The 21,022-nt window shown below is 41.9% G+C and overlaps 2 protein-coding genes and 1 long non-coding RNA gene across 5 annotated transcripts in view; 1 reads left to right on the forward strand and 2 right to left on the reverse strand.

The window, feature by feature from the left end:
* The window catches only part of ERICH6B (glutamate rich 6B), a 38,962-nt gene extending 29,392 nt beyond the window's left edge, over positions 1-9,570 (reverse strand). The window contains exons 1-7 of one of the 3 annotated variants that reach the window (XM_083440428.1): positions 9,502-9,570; positions 9,002-9,080; positions 6,989-7,087; positions 6,244-6,336; positions 2,744-3,136; positions 1,466-1,538; positions 234-304 (exon numbers count right to left, since the gene is read on the reverse strand). In XM_083440428.1, the coding sequence (XP_083296554.1) occupies positions 234-304; positions 1,466-1,538; positions 2,744-3,107 (508 nt within the window). In that variant the 5' untranslated portion in view covers positions 3,108-3,136; positions 6,244-6,336; positions 6,989-7,087; positions 9,002-9,080; positions 9,502-9,570. Of the gene's footprint in view, positions 1-233; positions 305-1,465; positions 1,539-2,720; positions 3,137-6,243; positions 6,337-6,988; positions 7,088-9,001; positions 9,081-9,501 lie in introns of those variants that run through there. The other 2 variants (XM_083440429.1, XM_083440430.1) reach the window with 2 other exon arrangements.
* LOC310677513 overlaps positions 1-21,022 on the reverse strand; it is a 574,807-nt gene that overhangs the window by 553,256 nt on the left and 529 nt on the right. The window lies entirely within an intron of this gene.
* CBY2 (chibby family member 2) lies at positions 7,079-19,662 on the forward strand. The gene is made up of 4 exons (XM_083440673.1): positions 7,079-7,251; positions 9,533-9,742; positions 12,294-12,721; positions 18,941-19,662. The coding sequence occupies exons 3-4, from the start codon at positions 12,349-12,351 to the stop codon at positions 19,543-19,545; spliced, it is 978 nt and encodes a 325-aa protein (XP_083296799.1). The 5' UTR covers positions 7,079-7,251; positions 9,533-9,742; positions 12,294-12,348; the 3' UTR covers positions 19,546-19,662.

The raw sequence follows: 21,022 nt of genomic DNA on the forward strand, positions 1-21,022 counted from the left end.
CCTCATTAAGGGTTAGACATGATCTCTTAATTTTGTAGTAGTTTAAAGGAATCTAGCTAATAAAAGAAATAGCATTTGAGAGAGAAAACCACAGCATTTTAAATGCAATCAAATTTTGCCAAGTCAGCCCAAAGCTGGTTTTCCACATGTACATATGCTTGTGTCATTGTTTAGAACACACTCTCCGAAAAACAAAACTGTTTAAGGCCAGCACAGTATTCTTATTATCATACTTTTTTCTTCTGAACTCATGTCTGAGTAACTCCATTCTGTCTGAGTTTCCACATCTGTAACACCACATCTTCTGCAATGGGAAAAGAAAGGTTCAGTAAGAGACTTCCTATTTTAACAAAGATACCCCATATATACGTTGGTGTTGTGTTGAGGGCAGGGGGAAAGAATTCTGAGCTACGTAATCCAAAGTTCTGTGCTCCACACACACACACAAACACACACACAAAGTTTACAGTTGTAAATTTATATTGTAAACTGCTTTGAGGTGTGGTTGTTGTTGGTTTTTTTTACAGTCAAGCAGTATATAAATTTCATAAATAAAATAAATAAAATAAAGCAGCATGGCAATGCTGAGTTTAGTTAACATCTGCAGTAGAGAAGGAGACCATTCTTTCTATTTGGACAGAAGGGAATTTTTCTCAATTCCCTGACAAATTGTAATTCTGCTGTTTCACACTGGAGTTTCCCTTTTAAATTCCTTTGCCCCAAAGTAGCTACCAGAAGATTAGCTGCAGAGTCCCCTGGTAGACTGAAATGCTACCCTACGGATTTATGAATATTGCTATTTCTGATGTCAGACTTGTTTTCATTGGTCGCTTTTCATAGATACTGCCCGGTTTGTCCTGTGCAGAATGTGGAACATGCAATTACACTGGAAGATGAACAGGTGATTATCAAAGAACATTATCAGGCCCTGCAATAGCGTTGCCAGAGTGTATTTATGGTTTTCCTTGGAACTAGTTTTTGCCTCTTCCCTCCCCTCAACAAGGGATCATTTGTCAATTAGGAGTGATGCACAGATGTCAATTTTCAGATGGAAGAGGGCCTGTTCTGGTGGCTTTTTGGATCAGAAACAAGTCAGCACGGTTCTGAGCTAAACCATATCTTAAACTACTGATTCACCGTATTTTTCGCTCTAAAAGACGCACCAGACCACAAGACGCACCTAGTTTTTGGAGGAGGAAAACAAGAAAAAAAATATTCTGAATCTCAGAAGCCAGAACAGCAAGAGGGATCGCTGCGCAGTGAAAGCAGCAACCCCTCTTGCTATTCTGGCTTCTGGGATAGCTGCGCAGCCTGCATTCGCTCCATAAGACGCACACACATTTCCCCTTACTTTTTAGGAGGGAAAAAGTGAGTCTTATAGAGCAAAAAATACGGTAATAGGCTGGCTGGCTGGACACAGCACCATTATTGGTGTTAATGAAATGTAGAGCAGAATGTTACTAACATTGTTGGCAACTCTGCTTTCATTGATGTGTGAGACTCAAGAACTGAAGATGATGGAGATCTCGTCTGGGAATCTGAAGGAAGAGAGAAAGGGACTTCTTTTAAAATCAACGGAATAAAAGAGGGGTAAAAGTTCTCTCCGTTTCATCAGCTCAGAATAAAGGCTTCCTTCCTCTCCTGGGGAGAGTGCTATGAAGGGAGATTCCCAAAACACTGAGCATAGAACTAGCAACCCACCTTGTACTGTAGGTCACCAGCAACAGCCATTGAGCTGTTGGGCAATTGGGAACCAACACAAGGGATTTGGGCAGCTGGTTGGAACAACTCGCCTGTCACTCACATGACATCGTAACGCCATCGCGTTATTTTCAGGTGCGGCGAACCTGCTCACGTGCCAGATTTTACCTGCATGGCTGATCCAGATGAGGTTCTGACCCATGGGGCCAAAAATGTTTCCCATCCCTGGGCTAGTGGGACTGGTCATCTTGACTACAGATTTGACTCAGCAAAACATCTACCCAGGATATTATAAATAATAATAAAGCAATAAATAATAGAGACACAAGCAGCTTCAAATCCACATTAAACTCCCAGGTGGATGAACCCAGTGGCCTTGCCCCGATCTTATTCAGCTCCTGGTTCCCCAGCTGCTTTTGAGACTTTTTAAAAATAAATAAAATAAAATAATAAAATAAAATAAAATACTAGATTAAATTGTAGATTTCCCATATCTCATGTAGTTGAGCAAATCTCTATTTTGCTGGCTGACAGTAATGTATTTATTACTGCACTGGTTGCAACATTTGCCTTGGCTGCAAGTACCGTATTTTCCGCTCTATAAGACGCACCAGACCACAAGACGCACCTAGTTTTTGGAGGAGGAAAACAAGGAAAAAATATTCTGAATCTCAGAAGCCAGAACAGCAAGAGGGATCGCTGCGCAGTGAAAGCAGCAATCCCTCTTGCTGTTCTGGCTTCTGAGATAGCTGCGCAGCCTGCATTCACTCCATAAGACACACACACATTTCCCCTTACTTTTTAAGAGGGCAAAAGTGAGTCTTATAGAGCAAAAAATACGGTAAGTTGAGAGCTAGGCACCAAGACAAATTTCATAAGGAGGAGTGTGAGATGTGGAGTGCTAAACTTATGCAGGTGTGATTTTTGCATTTTTGTATGTTCGCTTTGCTGCTGTTGTTCAATTATAAATCAATTATTTGTATTTTATGCATTGTGACCAGAAAGTCTCAAATACTCACCAGGGAATAATATACAAGTATACCTTTTTGGGGGGATTGTTCAGTGTTTTCTGAGACATCTTCGCATGTGTCCTCTACATGGATAACAACAGAAGCTGCCTTTGGTTCTTTTTCCTCGGACAGACTTTGCTCCTTGCTTCGACTTGTGGTAGCTTCGCTCTTATTCAGAAAGAGATTGCTCTGTGTAATGAACGCTTCTATTGACTCTCTAGCAAGGGCAGATTTAGAAGCAGAATTCTTCTCTTGCAGTTTCTTAACGTTTTCTTCAGTGAGAAGCAAGCTGGAAGAGTTGGGATCCGCTGGCTGGGATGTAGAAAGTGAAGGGGTTCTTTTTGATTCCAAACGGTCTTTACTACCAGGCCCAGGGAGCTTCTGTCCGCTTGACATATTGTCAACACAAAAAAGGAGACTGAGCTCTGAAAGCAATAAAGGAAACAAAGGGACAATGAAATAATAAATATTAATATTATTTACCCGTCCTTCACCCTGAGCTCCTGGGGCCAGTTATAACTACAGTGGTGCCTCGCAAGACGAAAAGAATCCGTTCCGTGAGTCTCTTTGTCTTGCGGTTTTTTCGTCTTGCGAAGCAAGCCCATTAGCGGATTAGCGCTATTAGCGGTTTAGCGGCTATTAGCGGCTATTAAAGGCTTAAGGGATTAGCGGATTAGCTGCTGAAAGGCTATTAGCAGCTTAGTGCCTTAGAAAAAGGGGGTGGGGAGCGAAAAAAACAACCCAGGAATCGCAAGACATTTTCGTCTTGCGAAGCAAGCCCATAGAGAAATTTGTCCTGCGAAGCACCTCCAAAACGGAAAACCCTTCCGTCTAGCGGGTTTTCCGTCTTGCGAGGCATTCGTCTTGCGGGGCACCACTGTACAGTGATAAATCAGGTTAAGTACTTAATTCGTTCTGGAGGTCCGTTCTTAACCTGAACTGTTCTTAACCTGAAGCACTACTTTAGCTAATGGGGCCTCCTGCTTCTGCCGTGCCGCCGGAGGCCGATTTCTGTTCTTATCCTGGAGCAAAGTTCTTAACCCGAGGTACTATTTCTGGGTTAGCGGAGTCTGTATCCTGAAGCGTATGTAACCTGAGGTACCACTGTATTAAAACACAATGTTTAAACATTTTAAGGCCACTTACGAGCACAAAAGACAGGTAGGTCCTAAAACAGGGCTACCAGACGTCCCCGGTTCCCGGGGACACTCCCCATATTTGCAAATTTGTCCCCGGACAAATTCCGTCCCTGGAATGTCCCCAGATTTGTAAATCTGTCCCTGGGAAACGTGGCAGTGGCAGCCTCAGCAGCCCAAAGCCAGCCTGTTAGCGCAGTTGGCTATGGCTGGCTTCAGGAGCTGCTGACTGCTGTGGCGCCCGCCATTTTTCCTGCGCCACGGCAGCGAGCATCTCCTAAAGCCAGCCAGAGCCAACTGCACTACCAGGCTGGCTGGATAGTGTTCTCGAAGCTACCAGCATGAGTTTGACCAAACTGAGGGAGGCAGTGGAAGACAGAAGTGCCTGGTGTGCTCTGGTCCATGGGGTCACGAAGAGTCCTGGGCAACGGCTGCCCGCCCGTGACTCCTGAGCCTCCCCTGATCTGTCAAAACAAAGGGGGAAGGGGGCAGGAGATCAGGGAAAGTTTGGGAGTCGTGGGCACGCAGCGCACCGTTGCCTAGTTTTTTGAAAACTGCGCATTTATGTCTCACAGGGTGCAAAAGAAGGGCTTTGCACCTCCCCCCCCCAATAATTTTTATTAAGTTTCCATTTGCCAGATTAAACGTAACATACCAATTAGTCCAAATTATATCAATACACCTCATAAAGTCCAAATGTATTCCAGATTAATTTTTTTTTTGTGGGGGGTACCCATGCTTCTCGATCGTCAGGAATCCAAACATCCAAATTCATGCTGCTTTCCTGTTTGCAATGATGTTTCCAGTCCCATCTTCTCATCTTTGTCATTACTCATTTTTCTTTTCAGTCACCTCCGAGTTTCCTCACAAGTGGATTGAAAGGAACAGTCTTATTTTGTCTCTGTGTGGGCTTTGTAATGCTCTCTCGTATATCTCTCACAATCTAACAATCTAAGTTTTCACTCGAGCAGACGCGCCATCTTGTCCTTCCAATGAAATACGATCTAAATGTCCGCTCCTTTACTTTCCAGACCCGCTGCCTCATGGCTTTCACCTTTTTACAATATGCATGTGTGCTTGGGCCCAGGGCCTTTTGCCTCACCATCCCCACTACTGACTCCCTGTTGCTACTCAGCTTCAAAAAGAAAAAAAAAAGTGTCCCCAGATTCACTGAAAAAGTCTGGTAACCATATCCTAAAAATATACACTTCAAGTCAGGGCTGACTCGCCCATGAAGCAGACTGAAGCAGCTACCTTGGGCAGTGGAATCTCAGACCCTCCAAGTCTCCCTTTTTTCCAGGGATAGTCCTGGATTTACAGAAGCCACCCCAGTTTCTGATCTGATCCCAAAATGCCCTGCATTTCCTTAGGATGTCCTTATTTTAATTGGAGAAATGTTGGAGGGTATGGTAGGACATTCCTATTAGCTGGGCTAATGGTTTATTTCTCTCTTTTTATATATATAATCTTTTTATTTGATTTTCCAAAAAATTAATATATACAGTGGTACCTTGGGTTAAGTACTTAATTCGTTCTGGAGGTCCGTTCTTAACCTGAAACTGTTGTTAACCTGAAGCACCACTTTAGCTAATGGGGTCTCCTGCTGCCGCTGCGCCACCAGAGCACAATTTCTGTTCTTATCCTGAAGCAAAGTTCTTAACCTGAAGCACTACTTCTGGGTTAGCGGAGTCTGTAACCTGAAGCGTATGTAACCTGAAGCGTATGTAACCCGAGGTACCACTGTATTATAAAAAAACATATCAAAACAGCACAAAATCCAAATACAGTGGTACCTAGGTTATATACGCTTCAGGTTACATACGCTTCAGGTTACAGACTCCGCTAACCCAGAAATATTACCTCGGGTTAAGAACTTTGCTTCAGGATGAGAACAGAAATCGGGCTCCGGCGGCACGGCAGCAGCAGGAGGCCCCATTAGCTAAAGTGGTGCTTCAGGTTAAGAACAGTTTCAGGTTAAGTATGGACCTCTGGAACGAATTAAGTACTTAACCCGAGGTACCACTGTATATATTAATTTTTTCTCTCTTTTTTGGAAAATCAAATTAAAAGATTATATATATAAAAAGAGAGAAATAAACCATTACTCTCAATCTCCTGACTTCGCCTCATGCCTTCCATGGGTCCTTTTGATACTATTTTCAACTGCATAACAATACTTCTATTTTTCATCTTCCTACGTTAACTATACATTCTGTTACATTACAAGTGTATTTAAAATCCTGCTAATGTTTTGACCTGTTTACAATGATTATAAACATTTCCCATTCTTTTCTAAATTTCTTGTCTTTTTGATTCCTGAGCTTCCCAGTTAATTTTCGCCATTTCGGCATAGTCCAGCAACTTGATTTGCCATTAATGGTTTGTTTCTCTCTTACCACTTGTGGTTTGAAATTTCTGTAGCAGCACTCTTAATGGTACAAAAACATTCTCCAGTCACTATCCACTGAGATCGTTGCACTGGATCTATGCTATAAAGAAAAGTTACAGAAGTTTTTTGTTGTTGTTAATAAATAAACTATATCTTTCTTACATTTATCATGTTTGTGTGTGTGTGTGTGTGAGAGAGAGAGAGAGAGAGAGAGAGACAGACAGACAGACAGACAGAAATTCCCAGGAAGCAGGATAGTTCTTTTGAATTTGTGCGGTCCGAGGGCTTGGGATTGCAAAGAAAGCAATTGGCTTCAGGCACAGAAATTGTTTAGCACTGCGTTGTGGATTTTTTATTTTATTTTTAAGCTTCTCAGTCAATTAAACAAGAAAATAAATTGTATTTGAAAACCATCAATGGGGCTGACTACGCTTGTAGGATTACAATAGGTTTTGTAAGGAGAACTATATGAAATATTACAGAAAAAATCTAAGAGAGTGGACTATTAAAAGTAATAGTTAAGATAATGAAATACAAGACTAAGAGATGAAGGCAGAAAATCACTAGACGTGGTTGATGGAAGTCTTAGGCATATAGCCAAAATGTTGTATATGATAAGAAGAGATGTTATGTTCTGGTTGGAAAATATTTGTAAAAACTAATAAAAATATATTAAAAAACAACAACCATCAATGGGGAGAGTAAATTCCAGGGAAACCATGATCAAAGTGCAGAACTTATGTTGCATTTACCTTACTCTTGAGGTGGCTTAGTGGGTATGCAAGTGCCCTTTCTTTCATTCTACATATCATCTCACCAGAAGTATGATCTCTGCAGTCTTCCCCAGGCACCTGTACGTCAATTAAAGCCCAGAAGAAAACATCATGAGGCAATTTCTCCCCTGGGACTTTTCTGGAGCAGAAAGTGTTGTCAGCCAGGGACGCTGCAGAGTACTGGATAAATGTCCCATGGAAAGAAAAACACACTCCAACCTTGGCTACCTTGCAACAATAAGGTGAGGTCAAAACTAGAGCTGGGCGATATATATCGGAATATTGTAAAAAAACGGTTTGAAGTCCATATCGTGATAGCGGTTTCATAATTTGAAATCGTGTGTGTGCTATGCAAAAATCACAATGTGGGAAAAACATTGTCAGCCAGCTAATGCCTCTATATAGCTCCGTCCGTCATTACAGATGTCGTGATACATCAGTATATTGCGATGTTTAAAGGGTAAGGGTAAAGGGACCCCTGACCATTAGGTCTAGTCGTGGCTGACTCTGGGGTTGCGGCGCTCATCTCGCTTTACTGGCCGAGGGAGCCGGCGTACAGCTTCCGGGTCATGTGGCCAGCATGACTAAGCCGCTTCTGGCGAACCAGAGCAGCGCATGGAAACACCGTTTACCTTCCCGCCAGAGCGGTACCTATTTATCTACTTGCACTTTGAGGTGCTTTCGAACTGCTAGGTGGGCAGGAGCAGGGACCAAACAACGGGAGCTCACCCCATCGCGGGGATTCGAATCGCCAACAACCTTCTGATCAGCAAGTCCTAGGCTCTGTGGTTTAACCCACAGCGCCACCCGTGTCCCCTATTGCGATGTTTAGCTGGTGATATATGACAATGTTGAAAGCCAGATATTGCCCAGCCCTGATCAAAATCCTACACTGATCAAAATGCTAAAGAAATTCTCAAGTGTCTGAACAGCAAGGTAGTAAAATGGAAACCTCTTTTGCAGAGGAAGATTTTTGTAAAGCACTGATAATAATAATAATACTGTATTGGCCTGAATATAAGTTGCCCGCCCCCCCAATTCTGACCGTGAAAAGTTAAAGTGTGGCTTACATTTGCGACCTTACAAAAATGGGCTTTTATGATAACGCTGCTGACACAGACAATTACATACGGTAAAACAGAAAAACAAAACAAAAAAGTTTTATTGCCGATTTGCGAGCTTGAGGCTGTTATGCAATAAATTCTAATGTCATTCATCGCTTTCCCTGTACAGTATTTTACAGTGCAGTATTGATTTTTTTATTTGCATTTACACTGCTACGAACAGGTGTTTAACCCACTTGCAGGTCCTTATAGTACCTGTAGGATTTTCTTCTCCATTTGCCATTTACCCGTGTGCCTGTGGAATTGTAGCAACTGAATAGCAATTTGAGATTTTAGCAATTGTACGGTAACTTTCCCGGGTTTGCGAGATCAAAGGCTTAAATTGGCTTGGAGTTACAATTCTACCAACTGCAGCAATTTTCAGCCTGTAACCCAATTTTAAGGCTGATACATCTGGGTATTGACTTTTTTCTCCCCCACCCTTGAATTTTAAAGGTGTGGCTTATATTTGGGCCAATACGGAGATGATAATGATGATGATGATAATAATAGTTTTGTTATTGTTCTTTATTATTTAATGTACTACCCGGTCCTTTAACTTAAGGTCCAAGTGTTAAGTTGTGGGTGAACATATCAGACGACACAGCGATTCTTCAAACAGCTCTTGTTTATTCACAGGCCAGAACAGAACTGAACTGAAGGGTTCAGTCAGCCTGCTTATATAGAGCTCCAGTACAACGTAACTGTAACAATTTTCTAAAACTATCCAATCACTGAACGTCACTTTCGATCCCTTTTTTGCATAACTATCTACAGTATCCCCCTGCTGGCCCAGGGTGAGAACTTCAGTACATAACACCAAGGGTGGGTTACAACATTAAAACACAATGTCACAACACAATATTAAAAACAGTTTGAAACAACTTACAGCTGTCCCATTGATCCTGCACCCCTCCGCTGAGGAACTCACAGGGGAGTTCATGAAGGGCTATTCCATTCTCAGAATTCTGTTGGGGTGGTTTAGGGAGAGAAAGAGAGAGCTGTTGGGTGAAAATTTCAAGGTCTTTTGAACTAAGGCTACAGCACACCTGCACACCTGCACAGGTCCTGCACAGTGGCTGGACCTGTGAGAACCATGTAAAATATACAAGGGGAGCAGACAGCTTTGAAAGGCACCATTAGTGCACATTTTAATAATTATCCACTCAATCAACAAAACAACATAGTAAAGTCGGTCATTATAATTCCTATTTACGACGGGGAAACTGGAGCAAGGCAGTAATGTGTTACTTCAGGTCATCAATGACCACAACAGGGGTATCATCCCAGGTCCGAAAAACGCTCTGATGTGCTGCAATGAAGTTATTGTTGAGAAACTCTCGACTCTGAATCCCACTTTAATGAAAACCGATTTACAAAATACTTTACCTCTCTCCTTCACCACTTGCTTGGTTTCTAGATGTGCTTAGATGCTGCTTCAATGTCACAATGGATCTGACACGCCCCCCCCCCCTTTTGTTGCATTGACCTGTCAACAGTTTGTTCCTGTAGCAGCAAGCAGCACTGGAAACCAGTCTGAAGGAAGGAAAAGTGGCGGCGACACTCCCTTCGTGGTCCATGCTACATGTTCGGTACCTGAAAGCGTAAAAAAGACCACTTTCAGGTGAAAGTAAGTAAGTACAGCCAAATTTAGCCACACACTTCAGCCACTGCCCTCTAGACGTCCTTCACAGATCTGCTGAGACTTTTTTTCCTGGAGAGCTAAACTGTCCTTTTACCTAATCTCATACATACAGCACAAGTAACCTGAGCTGTAGCCCATCTATGACTCAGTTGTAGTATTTAACTGAATCAAGGCTGAGGGTTTATTCACACTTTGCCAGACTCTTTCCAGGCAGAAGTCCACATTTTAACACTCCGTGACTGAGCATTGTTGTTGTTTTTCACCTCAGCTTTCCATGCTTAAAACCTGCTCTTTAAAGCTGATTCGGAGCAAATGTCAATTCAGATGTTTGTGGGGAAAGCCCCGGATCAAAATTAAGGGTGCTGGGACACTTTAATCGCCTTGATAGAATTGTAGAACTGGATGGGACCCAAGGGTCATCTAGTCCAACCCCCTGCAATGCAGGCATCTTGGCTACAGCATCCATGACAGATAGCCACCCAACCTCTGCTTAAAAACCTCCAAGGAAGGAGAATCCACCAGCTCCCGAGGGAGACCGTTCCACTGTCAAACAGCTCTTACTGTCAGAAAGTTTTCCCGTATGTTTAGCTGGAATCTGCTTTCTTGTAACTTGAAGTCATTGCTTTGAGTCCTATCCTCCAAAGCAGGAGAAAACAAGCTTGCTTCCTCTTCCATGGGACAGCCTTTGGGATATGTGAAGAGGGCTTTCGTATCTCCTGTCAGTCTCCTCTTTACCAGGCTGAACATACCCAGCTCCTTCAACTCTTCCTCATAAGGCCAAAAATGAAAACATAAGATCCTCCATCACCTGTGCCGGGTGATTCCAAGGACCAGTGCTATTTTTATAGGAAAAGGGGTGCCGGAACCCACTGGAGAGGTGCCAGAACAGAGTTCTCGTGTGCTTCCCATTAAAAAAGCCCATTAAATGACTTCCCAGTTCTTTGTCCACCCATTGGCAGCCAGTCACTTCTAGGAAGTTACCGTATTTTTCGCTCTATAAGATGCACCGGACCACAAGACGCACCTAGTTTTTGGAGGAGGAAAACAAGAAAAAAAATATTCTGAATCTCAGAAGCCAGAACAGCAAGAGGGATCACTGCGCAGTGAAAGCAGCAATCCCTCTTGCTGTTCTGGCTTCTGGGATAGCTGCACAGCCTGCATTCGCTCCATAAGACGCACACACATTTCCCCTTACTTTTTAGGAGGGGAAAAGTGAGTCTTACAGAGCAAAAAATACGGTAACAAGCTTGGCAAGATGATAATTGTATGCAGGCCCTCAAGAGCACAAAAGGATTTCAGGATGAGCCCTCGTGAGTTACAGTTCCCAGCAACCCTTACCAAACTACAGTGCCAGAATCCTTTGAGGGAAAGAACTTGCTTCCAATTTCCTTTAAAGAGATTGTGTGCCTATGCCTGACCTTTATTGAGTATTCCTTCTGATTTGTTTACTGGGTGGTTGGGTTATAACTGTTGGGTTATAACAACAGCCTCATCCCAATTTGCTTGCAGGGTGCTGACACACCTTGCTGTTTATCATCAGTTCATCCCCATCACTTTCCTGCAAAGCTACAAAAAGTCCCTCTGTATTTTTTTTAAAAAGTGGGTTTGTTGCACTACACCAACAGAGTGCTTCAATCCACTTTTAATTGCGAACGGTCCGGTATGAGCTTGCTTCCCTCCTGCGAACTACTGACGGCCTGGAAGGCCTGCAGGAAGAAAGCTCAACATACAGGTCAGCTGTTTGAACAAAGCCGCCTAGACTCCTGAACTGGTGTCCATTGGGGATATTTTACATAAGGTTTCTAGTTCTACCATCTCAATTTCGATATGGAGTTATTGAAGATAGGGTTGTCATACGTCCAGTTCTTCCAGGACACGTCCGGGATTCGGCCAGCAAAATGGCGTCTGGGCGGATTTCTGCTGAATCAGCAAAATGTCCGGGAAAACCTGGATGTGTGGCAAGCTGGGCTAATTAAAAAAATAAATAATAGTAATAATCAAAGAAAAGCCCCCAAACAAGCTGTTTCATTATACATGTACACTGTGACAAATAAGATACATAGCTGTGTATTTAAGTACATGGCTGGTTTGGCCCTCAAATGAAAAGGCAATGATGTTGGGAGGAAAAGTTACGCAAAGAGATGAGGCTGATTAGTAGTAACTGCTTAGGTGGTGTCAGAGTTGACTTAAAACTTTGCAAGAGCTTATATCAAGGCCCTTCTCCCCCAAAGTGACTTTATAAACTCCCCAGACACAAAAGATCAATAAGGATTAAAAGAAACAAACAAGGAATTCACAAAGAGAAAGTGAAAACATAGTTTGGATATGCTATGGTCTCTGTATTGACTTGAAAACAACTTGGTTTCATTGCTTAATTTCATGTAACTTAACGACTTAATAATTAATGCATTGTCTTTTGATTTCCCGTCTGTTGTTTCTGAAGCGCCAGTGGTAGATTTTTGTACTGCTTGCATATAAATACTGTTGCTGAACTGCTAAGGAAATTGTTTGACTTGTCTCTCTTTGTTTCATGCAGTAATCCAGCCCTTCAGTTGTTCTTTTGAACCAATGCATGTACCGGTAGCTGCTGGATGGTAAAAATGGATTACATCCCACCACGGGTCAAACTGAGCGATGACACCTTTATCTTCATAGACGGCAAGTGGGTGAACGAAACCTATATTCAGTCAGCACTCTCTTCCGCCACAGAAGCCCGACAGAAGCACTCAGGCAAGAAGATGCACAATGACTGGACCCTTTGGGAAGAGAACAAGGCCCATTGGGAGGAAAACAAAGCCCTCCGAGTGGAAAACAGGGCTCTCCGGGATGAGAATAAGGCCCTGCAGTCCCTTCGGATGGAGAACAAGGGCATCCAGGTTATTTATGACGAGAGTCTCCAGCAAGTACTCCAGAAAGAAAACCACCCTTTAGCGGCCCTTCCGATCATAGCGGGGCTCAAGGATGGTATGGGATGGACTTCCGGAGGCGGCGCGACCGGTAATGGCTGCCTTCTCCGAGTAAGGAGAAGGGAGCTTCGCTGTAAACGGGTCGTCCGCTACGGCGAAGCGGAGACCCATTCAGGAAAACCACAGGTGGCAGAAGCCTGTGGTCTCGGGACCCGGCGGGCGCCAGAAGCAGCCCCCAAAACGCTGAAGGGACCCCGTAAGGGGCTCCGGATCGCGGAGGGGGTAGCGGCGCTGTGGGTCGTTGCGCAAACAGCGAAGTGAAGCCGCGTTGCTGTGGCCGGTCAGCGCTGTCCTTTCTTCCTGCAACTTTTCTGAACTTTGGAAACTACAACCCGTGAGTAAATTTGGACATTGAAAACTTTCTGAAACTTTTGTCAACTTTCTGAAACTTTTTGAGAATTTTCTGAAACTTTTAAAACTTTTTTAAAAAAGTTGAAATCTGGCTGAAAACGGAGTGAGGATAAGCAGGAAGCCCATCTCCCGCTATACTGAACTTTAAGCAAAGAGCAGGAGGAGTGGAGACAAAAAGTTATGCGTTAACTAAATGCTGGCACCCTGTTAAAGCAGTTTTCTGAGTGAAAGACTTTGAGCTATTGACTTTTGCTGGTCATATTGGGGGTGCATTGATATCCTTCTTCTGTGGTACCAGTGGATTACAAAATAAATAAGAATCTCTGGTGCTGGAGCTGCCTGGATGAACACCAGTTTGCAACTTTGGATACATTGAATTCAGGTTTTGAAACATTCTGAGTTGGAACTGGATACTTTGAAACTGTTGCAGTCAAGGCACTGTAAGAAACACTGTTTTGCTTTAAGTTTTACTCTGCTAAAAATAATACATTGTGGAGGCGATGGACATGGATTTAAATTTATAAGTTTAACTTGGATTTGATCTTTTCCCTGAAGACGTATTGGATTTGATCTTTTCCCTGAAGACGTATTAAGCTCCCTCTAGAGGATTTTGGATTTACAGCAGTGACTTTGTTTTACTTTCCCTTTCCCGGCCTCTGTTTGACTATTGTATCTGGGACTCTGCTTTCTCATGGGAACAACTTGGATTGACCTTGGATTACAGATAACTTTGGAATGAGTGGCGCAAGGAGAAGAGGAAGGACCAAACAAACAACTCTAACTTTATCTGCAGCCTCACAGCGTAGATCTTCTGTGCCGGCCTTGCCTTCCACTTTGCCTCCAGACATAGAGGCGGCCTCCCTAATACAGGCAGGGGAGGGTGAGACAGAGGAGCTGCACCTGGGAGATATGGCTTCAGGGACAAGTAGCTCTGTCTTGGAGAAAATTTTGGAGAAACTGGAGGCTCTGGACAAGAAGGCTGATTTGCATACAGCTAAAATTGAACAGAACACAGAAAGCTTGAATAAGCTGACTGGACAAGTTGCACAGAATGCCCAGTCTATTGGAGAATTAAAGGAGGCTGTAGGTGAAAATCGTAAACTGGCTGAAGATACTAGTCAAAGACTGGAAGAACTTGAGAAAGAAGTAAGACCACTCAGCAAACAAGTTGGAGAACATCAGATTTACTTTTCGATGACAGAACTGCGAAACAGGGAGACCAACTTGAGGATACGGTCAATACCAGAGGTGGAAGAAGATAATTTTATTGAATTTCTAACTAAGGAATTTGCCAAGTTTTGGAAGTTAGAGGAAAAAGACTTTAAAATCGTATCTGCTTTCAGGCTTGGCAGAGTCAGAAGGACAGAGAAGCCCAGAGATTGTTTGATAACACTGAGATCAAAGGAGGAAAGGGACAAGATTTTGGGCCTGCACTACGAAAAGTCACTAGACATTTTGGGCAAGAGAATTGAAATCTACAAGGACATTCCTAAGCAGTTGCTGGACCTTAGATCTAACTACACGGAATTGGCAAGACTGTTGAGAAGCAACGCAATTATCTTCAGGTGGGAGTTTCCACAAGGATTATCCTTTACCTACAGAGGGAGAAAGATCAAAATCAAAACAGTGGAAGATAGAGACAAGTTTTTGGGAGCACACGGAGAAGACCTCCACAAAGGACTTGGATTGCCAGCGCCAGAACTTCCAGGGGAGCCCGCCCCCTCGGATCCTCAAGGACCGGAGAACAAGGTACCACCCCAGAAAGAATAACCAGACCTATCCAGGATGTCTCTGCAGCTTTTGAGCTGGAACATAAATGGCTGTAACAGTCCTGAAAAAAGGTTTAAAATTTTTCATATTTTAAAAAAGGAACAATTGGACATTATATGCTTACAAGAAACACATGTGATTAGGCTCCATAGAAAGGTGTTAATAAATAAAAGGCTTGGTCAAGAATTTATATCATCGGATACAGTTAAAAAGAGAGGTGTAGTGATCTATGCAAAAGAGAGCCTTTCACCAAAATTTCTTTTTAAAGATGAAAGTGGAAGAATCCTCGCAATAGAAGTACAGTATCAAGGAGAAAAAATTTTGATATTAGGAATTTATGCTCCAAATGAAGGTAAATCGGATTTTTATAAGAAGTTGCACGAGACTATGCTGGATTATCTGGATTACAACAACGTCATCATGATGGGGGACATGAACGGGGTCGCATCAACAAATATGGATAAGTCACAGAACCAGAACATTACTAAAGAGGGAAGACTACCTAAGACCTTTTTTGAAATGACTGACAATATGGACTGGGTTGACATCTGGAGAGTCAGAAACCCCTTGGGAAGAGAAGGAACATTCTTTTCTGAAGCTCAACTGACTTGGACACGAATCGACCAAATATGGATAACTAGAAGTCTGGCACCTAAGGTGAGGAAGGTGAAAATCTGCCCTAAAACATGCTCCGACCATAACGCCTTGAGAATGGATATGACATTGATCCCAACCGGCTCCTTTAGATGGAAGATGAATGATGGCCTGTTTAGAGACCAAAGAATTGTAAAGAAGGCCCAAAAAACTTTAAAGGACTATTTTGAGATTAATTTGAACACTACGGTGGAAAAAAGAACTATCTGGGATGCAAGTAAAGCTGTGATGAGAGGGTTCTTGATTCAACAGAATTCTTTAAAGAAAAGACTGCAAAATGAAAAGAAAGATAAAATTCTGGAAAGTATCAAAGAGTTGGAGAAGAAGTTAAGATCTAACCCGAAGTCCCAACCGATTCTGAGAGAAATTAAACTTTATCAGGCACAATATTCCAAACTGATAAATCAGGAAATAGAATGGAAGATTAAAACAATGAAACAAAAAACTTTTGAATCGGCAAATAAATGTGGGAAACTGCTAGCCTGGCAGTTGAAAAGGAGACAAAGACTAAATACAGTAACAAACTTAGAGGTTGAAGGAAGGAACATTCAGAACCCGGGAGAGATTAGAAAGTGCTTCCAGAGGTATTTTAAAAAGTTATACACTCAAGGGCCACAAGATGAAATAGAGATTACACAATTTTTGGAGAGAAATGGATTAGCAAAGCTGTCAGAAGAAAATAGAATAATTTTGAATGGCAAAATAACACGACAAGAGATTGAACAGGCCATCCAGAGTCTGAAACAGGGCAAATCACCAGGGCCAGATGGACTGACCTCTAACTACTATAAGACATTGAAGGATTATTTGATACAACCTTTGTTGGAGGTCAGTAATGAAATAATGGAGGGGAAGAAGGCGCCTGAATCGTGGAAAGAAGCATTTATCACATTGATTCCAAAGTCAGAAACTGAAAAGACACAACTCAAGAACTACCGTCCCATCTCCCTTTTAAATGTGGATTACAAAATATTTGCAGATGTTTTGGCACGAAGATTTAAGAAAGTTTTAAGTGAGATAATCCATAAAGACCAGGCAGGCTTTCTCCCGGGCAGACATATGTTTACTAACACGAGGAACATTATAGACATATTGGAACTTTTACAAACAAACATAAACACTAAAGCAGTTTTAATTTTTATAGACGCGGAGAAAGCCTTCGACAACATATCTTGGAAATTTATGAAGGGGAATTTAAAAGAAATGGGAGTGGGACGGGGGTTTGAGAACGGGATTGAGGCAATATATTCAGAACAAAAGGCTAAACTGATAGTTAACAATGTGGTTACAGAAGAGTTTAAAATTGAAAAAGGTACACGACAAGGCTGCCCGATTTCCCCATTACTGTTTATTTCGGTTCTGGAAGTGCTCCTGAATATGATTAGGGGGGACCGGTTGGTGGAAGGGATTCAGGTCGGAGCGAAACAATATAAACTTAAAGCTTTTGCAGATGACCTAGTTCTGACATTACAGGAGCCGGAGTCTAGTTTGAAAAGAGTACTACAACTGATTCAAAACTTTGGTCGAGTGGCAGGATTTAAGTTAAACAAGCAAAAAACTAAAGTTTTGGGGAAAAACTTGACAGATACTGAGTTGGAACAGCTTCAGAAAGAGACAGAACTAAATGTGGTTAAAAAAGTTAAATACCTAGGGGTAAACATAACAGCAAAAAATCTGAGTTTATTTAAAGATAATTATGAAAAATGTTGGTCAGAGATTAAGAGAGACTTGGATAGTTGGTCAAGACTAAATCTTTCTTTGTTAGGCCGAATAGCTGCCATCAAGATGAATGTATTGCCAAAAATGTTATTTTTGTTTCAGACACTGCAGATTGTAGACAAGACAGAGTGCTTTCGGAAGTGGCAGAAAGATATTTCTAAATTTGTCTGGCAGGGCAAAAAGCCCAGAATCAAATTTAAAATATTAACAGATGCGAAAGAAAGAGGGGGCTTTGCCCTGCCAGATTTAAGGTTGTATTATGAAGCTGCAGCTTTCTGCTGGTTAAAAGATTGGTTACTTCTTGAAGATACGGATGTCTTGGATTTGGAAGGTTTTAATAATGCGTTTGGATGGCATGCATATCTATGGTATGATAAAGCTAAGATAAATAAGGCCTTCAAGAACCATATTGTCAGAAAATCAGTTTTTAATGTCTGGACAAAATATAAAGACTTACTGGAGAATAAAACTCCGAGGTGGCTGTCACCCCTGGAGGCTAAGGCTTGGAAAAGAGCCAATATGGAGGCCAACTGGCCAAAATATTGGGAGATAATAGAAAAGGATGGTGACAACTGGAAATTGCAGAGTTTAGAAAAGATGAGAGACAAAGTGCGAGACTGGTTACAATATGCTCAGATTAAAGAAGTGTTTAAAAATGACAAAAAGCTAGGATTCCAAGTGGAAAAGTCAAAGTTAGAAACTGAACTGTTAGAACCTAAGACTAAGGTACTTTCAAGAATGTATAACTTGCTGCTGAAATGGAACACACATGACGAAATGGTAAAATCAACAATGATAAAATGGGCGCAGGATATTGGGTATAATATTATGTTTGAAGATTGGGAAAGGTTGTGGACCTCTGGGCTGAACTTCACTGCATGTAATGCGTTGAAGGAAAATGTGATGAAAATGATGTATAGATGGTACATGACCCCTGTTAAACTGGCTAAAATATACCATTCGTCTGATAGCAAATGTTGGAAATGTAAGGAAAATGAAGGAACATTTTTTCACCTCTGGTGGACCTGCCCTAGAGTGAAGGCCTTTTGGGAGAAGATATATAATGAATTAAAAAAGGTGTTTAAATACACCTTTACTAAGAAACCAGAGGCCTTTCTCCTGGGTATTGTCGGCCAGAGTGTGTTAAAAAAGGACAGAACATTCTTTATGTACGCAACAACAGCAGCAAGAATATTAATTGCCAAGAATTGGAAAACTCAGGAGCTACCCACTGTGGAAGAATGGCAGATGCAACTGATGGACTATATGCAATTAGCTGAGATGACCGGCAGAATTCGAGACCAGGGAGAAGAAAGGATGGAAGAAGATTGGAGGGAATTTAAGATTTATTTACAAAAATATTGTAATTTGGCTGAGTGTTGAATTGGATGCCAGTGCAGATAATTGTCTACCATTAAATTAGATTTAAGGCTGAATTATATGTCAAACCAAATTAAGATTATTAATTAAGATGAGTTAAATGATAATTTGTTTGAAATTAATTTAATAATGATGTAAGTGTATGCGGGAGGTGTGGGGGAGTCCCATGTAACAATTGAGAGATGTTAAATGGACAATGACAAGTTGTGCTTATCTAATATATGCTTTATTTGAAAACTTCAATAAATATATTATAAAAAAAAAAAAAAAAATATTTATGACGAGAGTCTCCAGCAAGTACTCCAGAAAGAAAACCACCCTTTAGCGGCCCTTCCGATCATAGCGGGGCTCAAGGATGGTATGGGGGAGAAGGCCCTTCAGGTTTTTAGAGACGAGAAGAAAGCCCTCCAGATCTTCCGGGAAAAGAATATGGCTCTGAAGGTCTTCCCGGACGAGAAGAAACCCGCCCCATTCCTGCAGGAAAAGCAACCTGCTCAGTCATCAGCAAATGAATTTACCCCAGCCCAGGAAACCAGTAAAATTGTAGGCCAGGAAGCCAGCAACACAACTGCACCGGCCGAAGCAGCCGAAGCTGTCCAGGAAAGCCAAGGGGAGAGGAGAGTTTTGTCAGTTCAAGAAAGAAACAAAGCCTTATTGCCATTGAAGGAGAACGAGGCACTTGAAGTTGTCCAGAAACTGAACGAAACTGTTCTGTGGCTGCTAAGAGAGAACCATGCACTGCTGGAAGAAAAACAGGACCTCCAGACCATCCAAGGAGGGAACAAAATGCTTTGGGAGGAGAACAAAAAACTGAAGCTCCAGCAGAAAGCCATCAAAGTTGCGATCAGCAAGATCATTGCTCAGATGGATCTTCTGCACGAAGAGCTGCACTCCTTTGACCCCATGGAGGAGTCTGAGATAGCAATGAAGAATCCCGAAAGTGCTTGAAAGTTGAGTTAGCTGCAGGGAGAGATGTTAGGGTGCATAGCAGGCAGTTCACATTTGTAAAATTATCTCTCTCCTGCGTCATAAACCTGAATAAAGTTCTGTTGTGGATTCAGGAAAGCAGTGATGAGCTTCTAAAAATGTTTTAAATGTTGTGATAGGAATTTTGAGGTCTTAGTTATATGTTAAATGTTCATAAGTGTACCAACCAAGCATGTACATAGATCAGCACAGGAAGACCAACCTGGAACCATTTTGATTCCTAAACTGAGCAAATGTTTTCCCTGCAAGGTGGGGGGGGGGCAGGGAGTCTTCCCATTGTCTCAGGAATTGAGTAATCAGCATTTTGATGTGTGACAGACTATCAGGAAATGCAATCAGAAATGGGTGACAGAGTATCAGGAAAGGTAATCAGATAACCTGGCAAACAGGAAAAACAACATTCAAATTTCTGTTTTAGACCGCCTTTTTTGTGATGTAGGTATGATGTATATGGGGGGTGGTCTTAGGTTACACCCCTTCTGTGATGTATGTATGATGTTTTTGGGGGTGGTCTTGATCTACAGGGTTGCAATTTCAAAAGTCCATATAAGGCCTTGCGCACCATTGTTATGGGTTCCTCCTCCCTCCTTTGTGTGGTGAATGAGGACCCTGTTGCAACAGATCAATAAAGATCAGGCTTACTAGCTGCTTTGCGTCTCAATATTTTCTGGTTGGCCTCTGTTATTTTCTCCTACCAATAGGGAACCTATGTAAGGACTCTATATGGGCTCTTGGATACCCCATAAGGGGAAAAGGGCAGATTTTTGTTTACAACAATGGTTATACTTTCAGTTTACAAAGAGGTTTGAATAACATGTAAGGAAAGATCACAGAATCATAGAACTATTGTTGGAAGGGACCCCAAGAATCATCTAGTCCAACCCGCTGCAATGCAGGAATCCATAAATGCAACTTTCCACAGTCACCGTGGTAACAAGGATGAGGCTCAGAAAGGCTTTGCATTTATTATTATTATTTGGATTTTTTTTGCTAAGCTTCAGATTCCTTAATCTCCACACCCTTTGAATGCATACTACTCATAAGCCCAGTTTGGATATGACATTAAAACTATATGAAAGGCAATTGGAAGTAGAGGCTTAAACTAACCATAGTTGCTGTTTCATCTGAACTGAGGACTACAAGCCAAGTACAGAAACTATGTCTTGATCATAAGTTTGGTTCAATGAGCTGTAGTTTAAACCAACTACAGTTTGTCCTTGTCAGGCATAACAAGATACGATGGTTAGTTTTAAACCTAGAAGTGAATGTTTCCAGTTTCTTACTCGTGATCACGGTTCGCCCAGGTTTATTCACACGATGCTAAACCTTGAGCTTTTAACATTGCATCTGAACTTATTACCAGAAGAATAAGAAATCAAGAGAACAAACTTTTTATAAAAGAATGGAAATGTTTTATTGAATATTTACAGATAAATTG

The sequence above is a fragment of the Podarcis tiliguerta genome (genome assembly GCF_965153285.1).
Source record: "Podarcis tiliguerta genome assembly, chromosome: 5".
Taxonomy (NCBI): domain Eukaryota; kingdom Metazoa; phylum Chordata; class Lepidosauria; order Squamata; family Lacertidae; genus Podarcis; species Podarcis tiliguerta.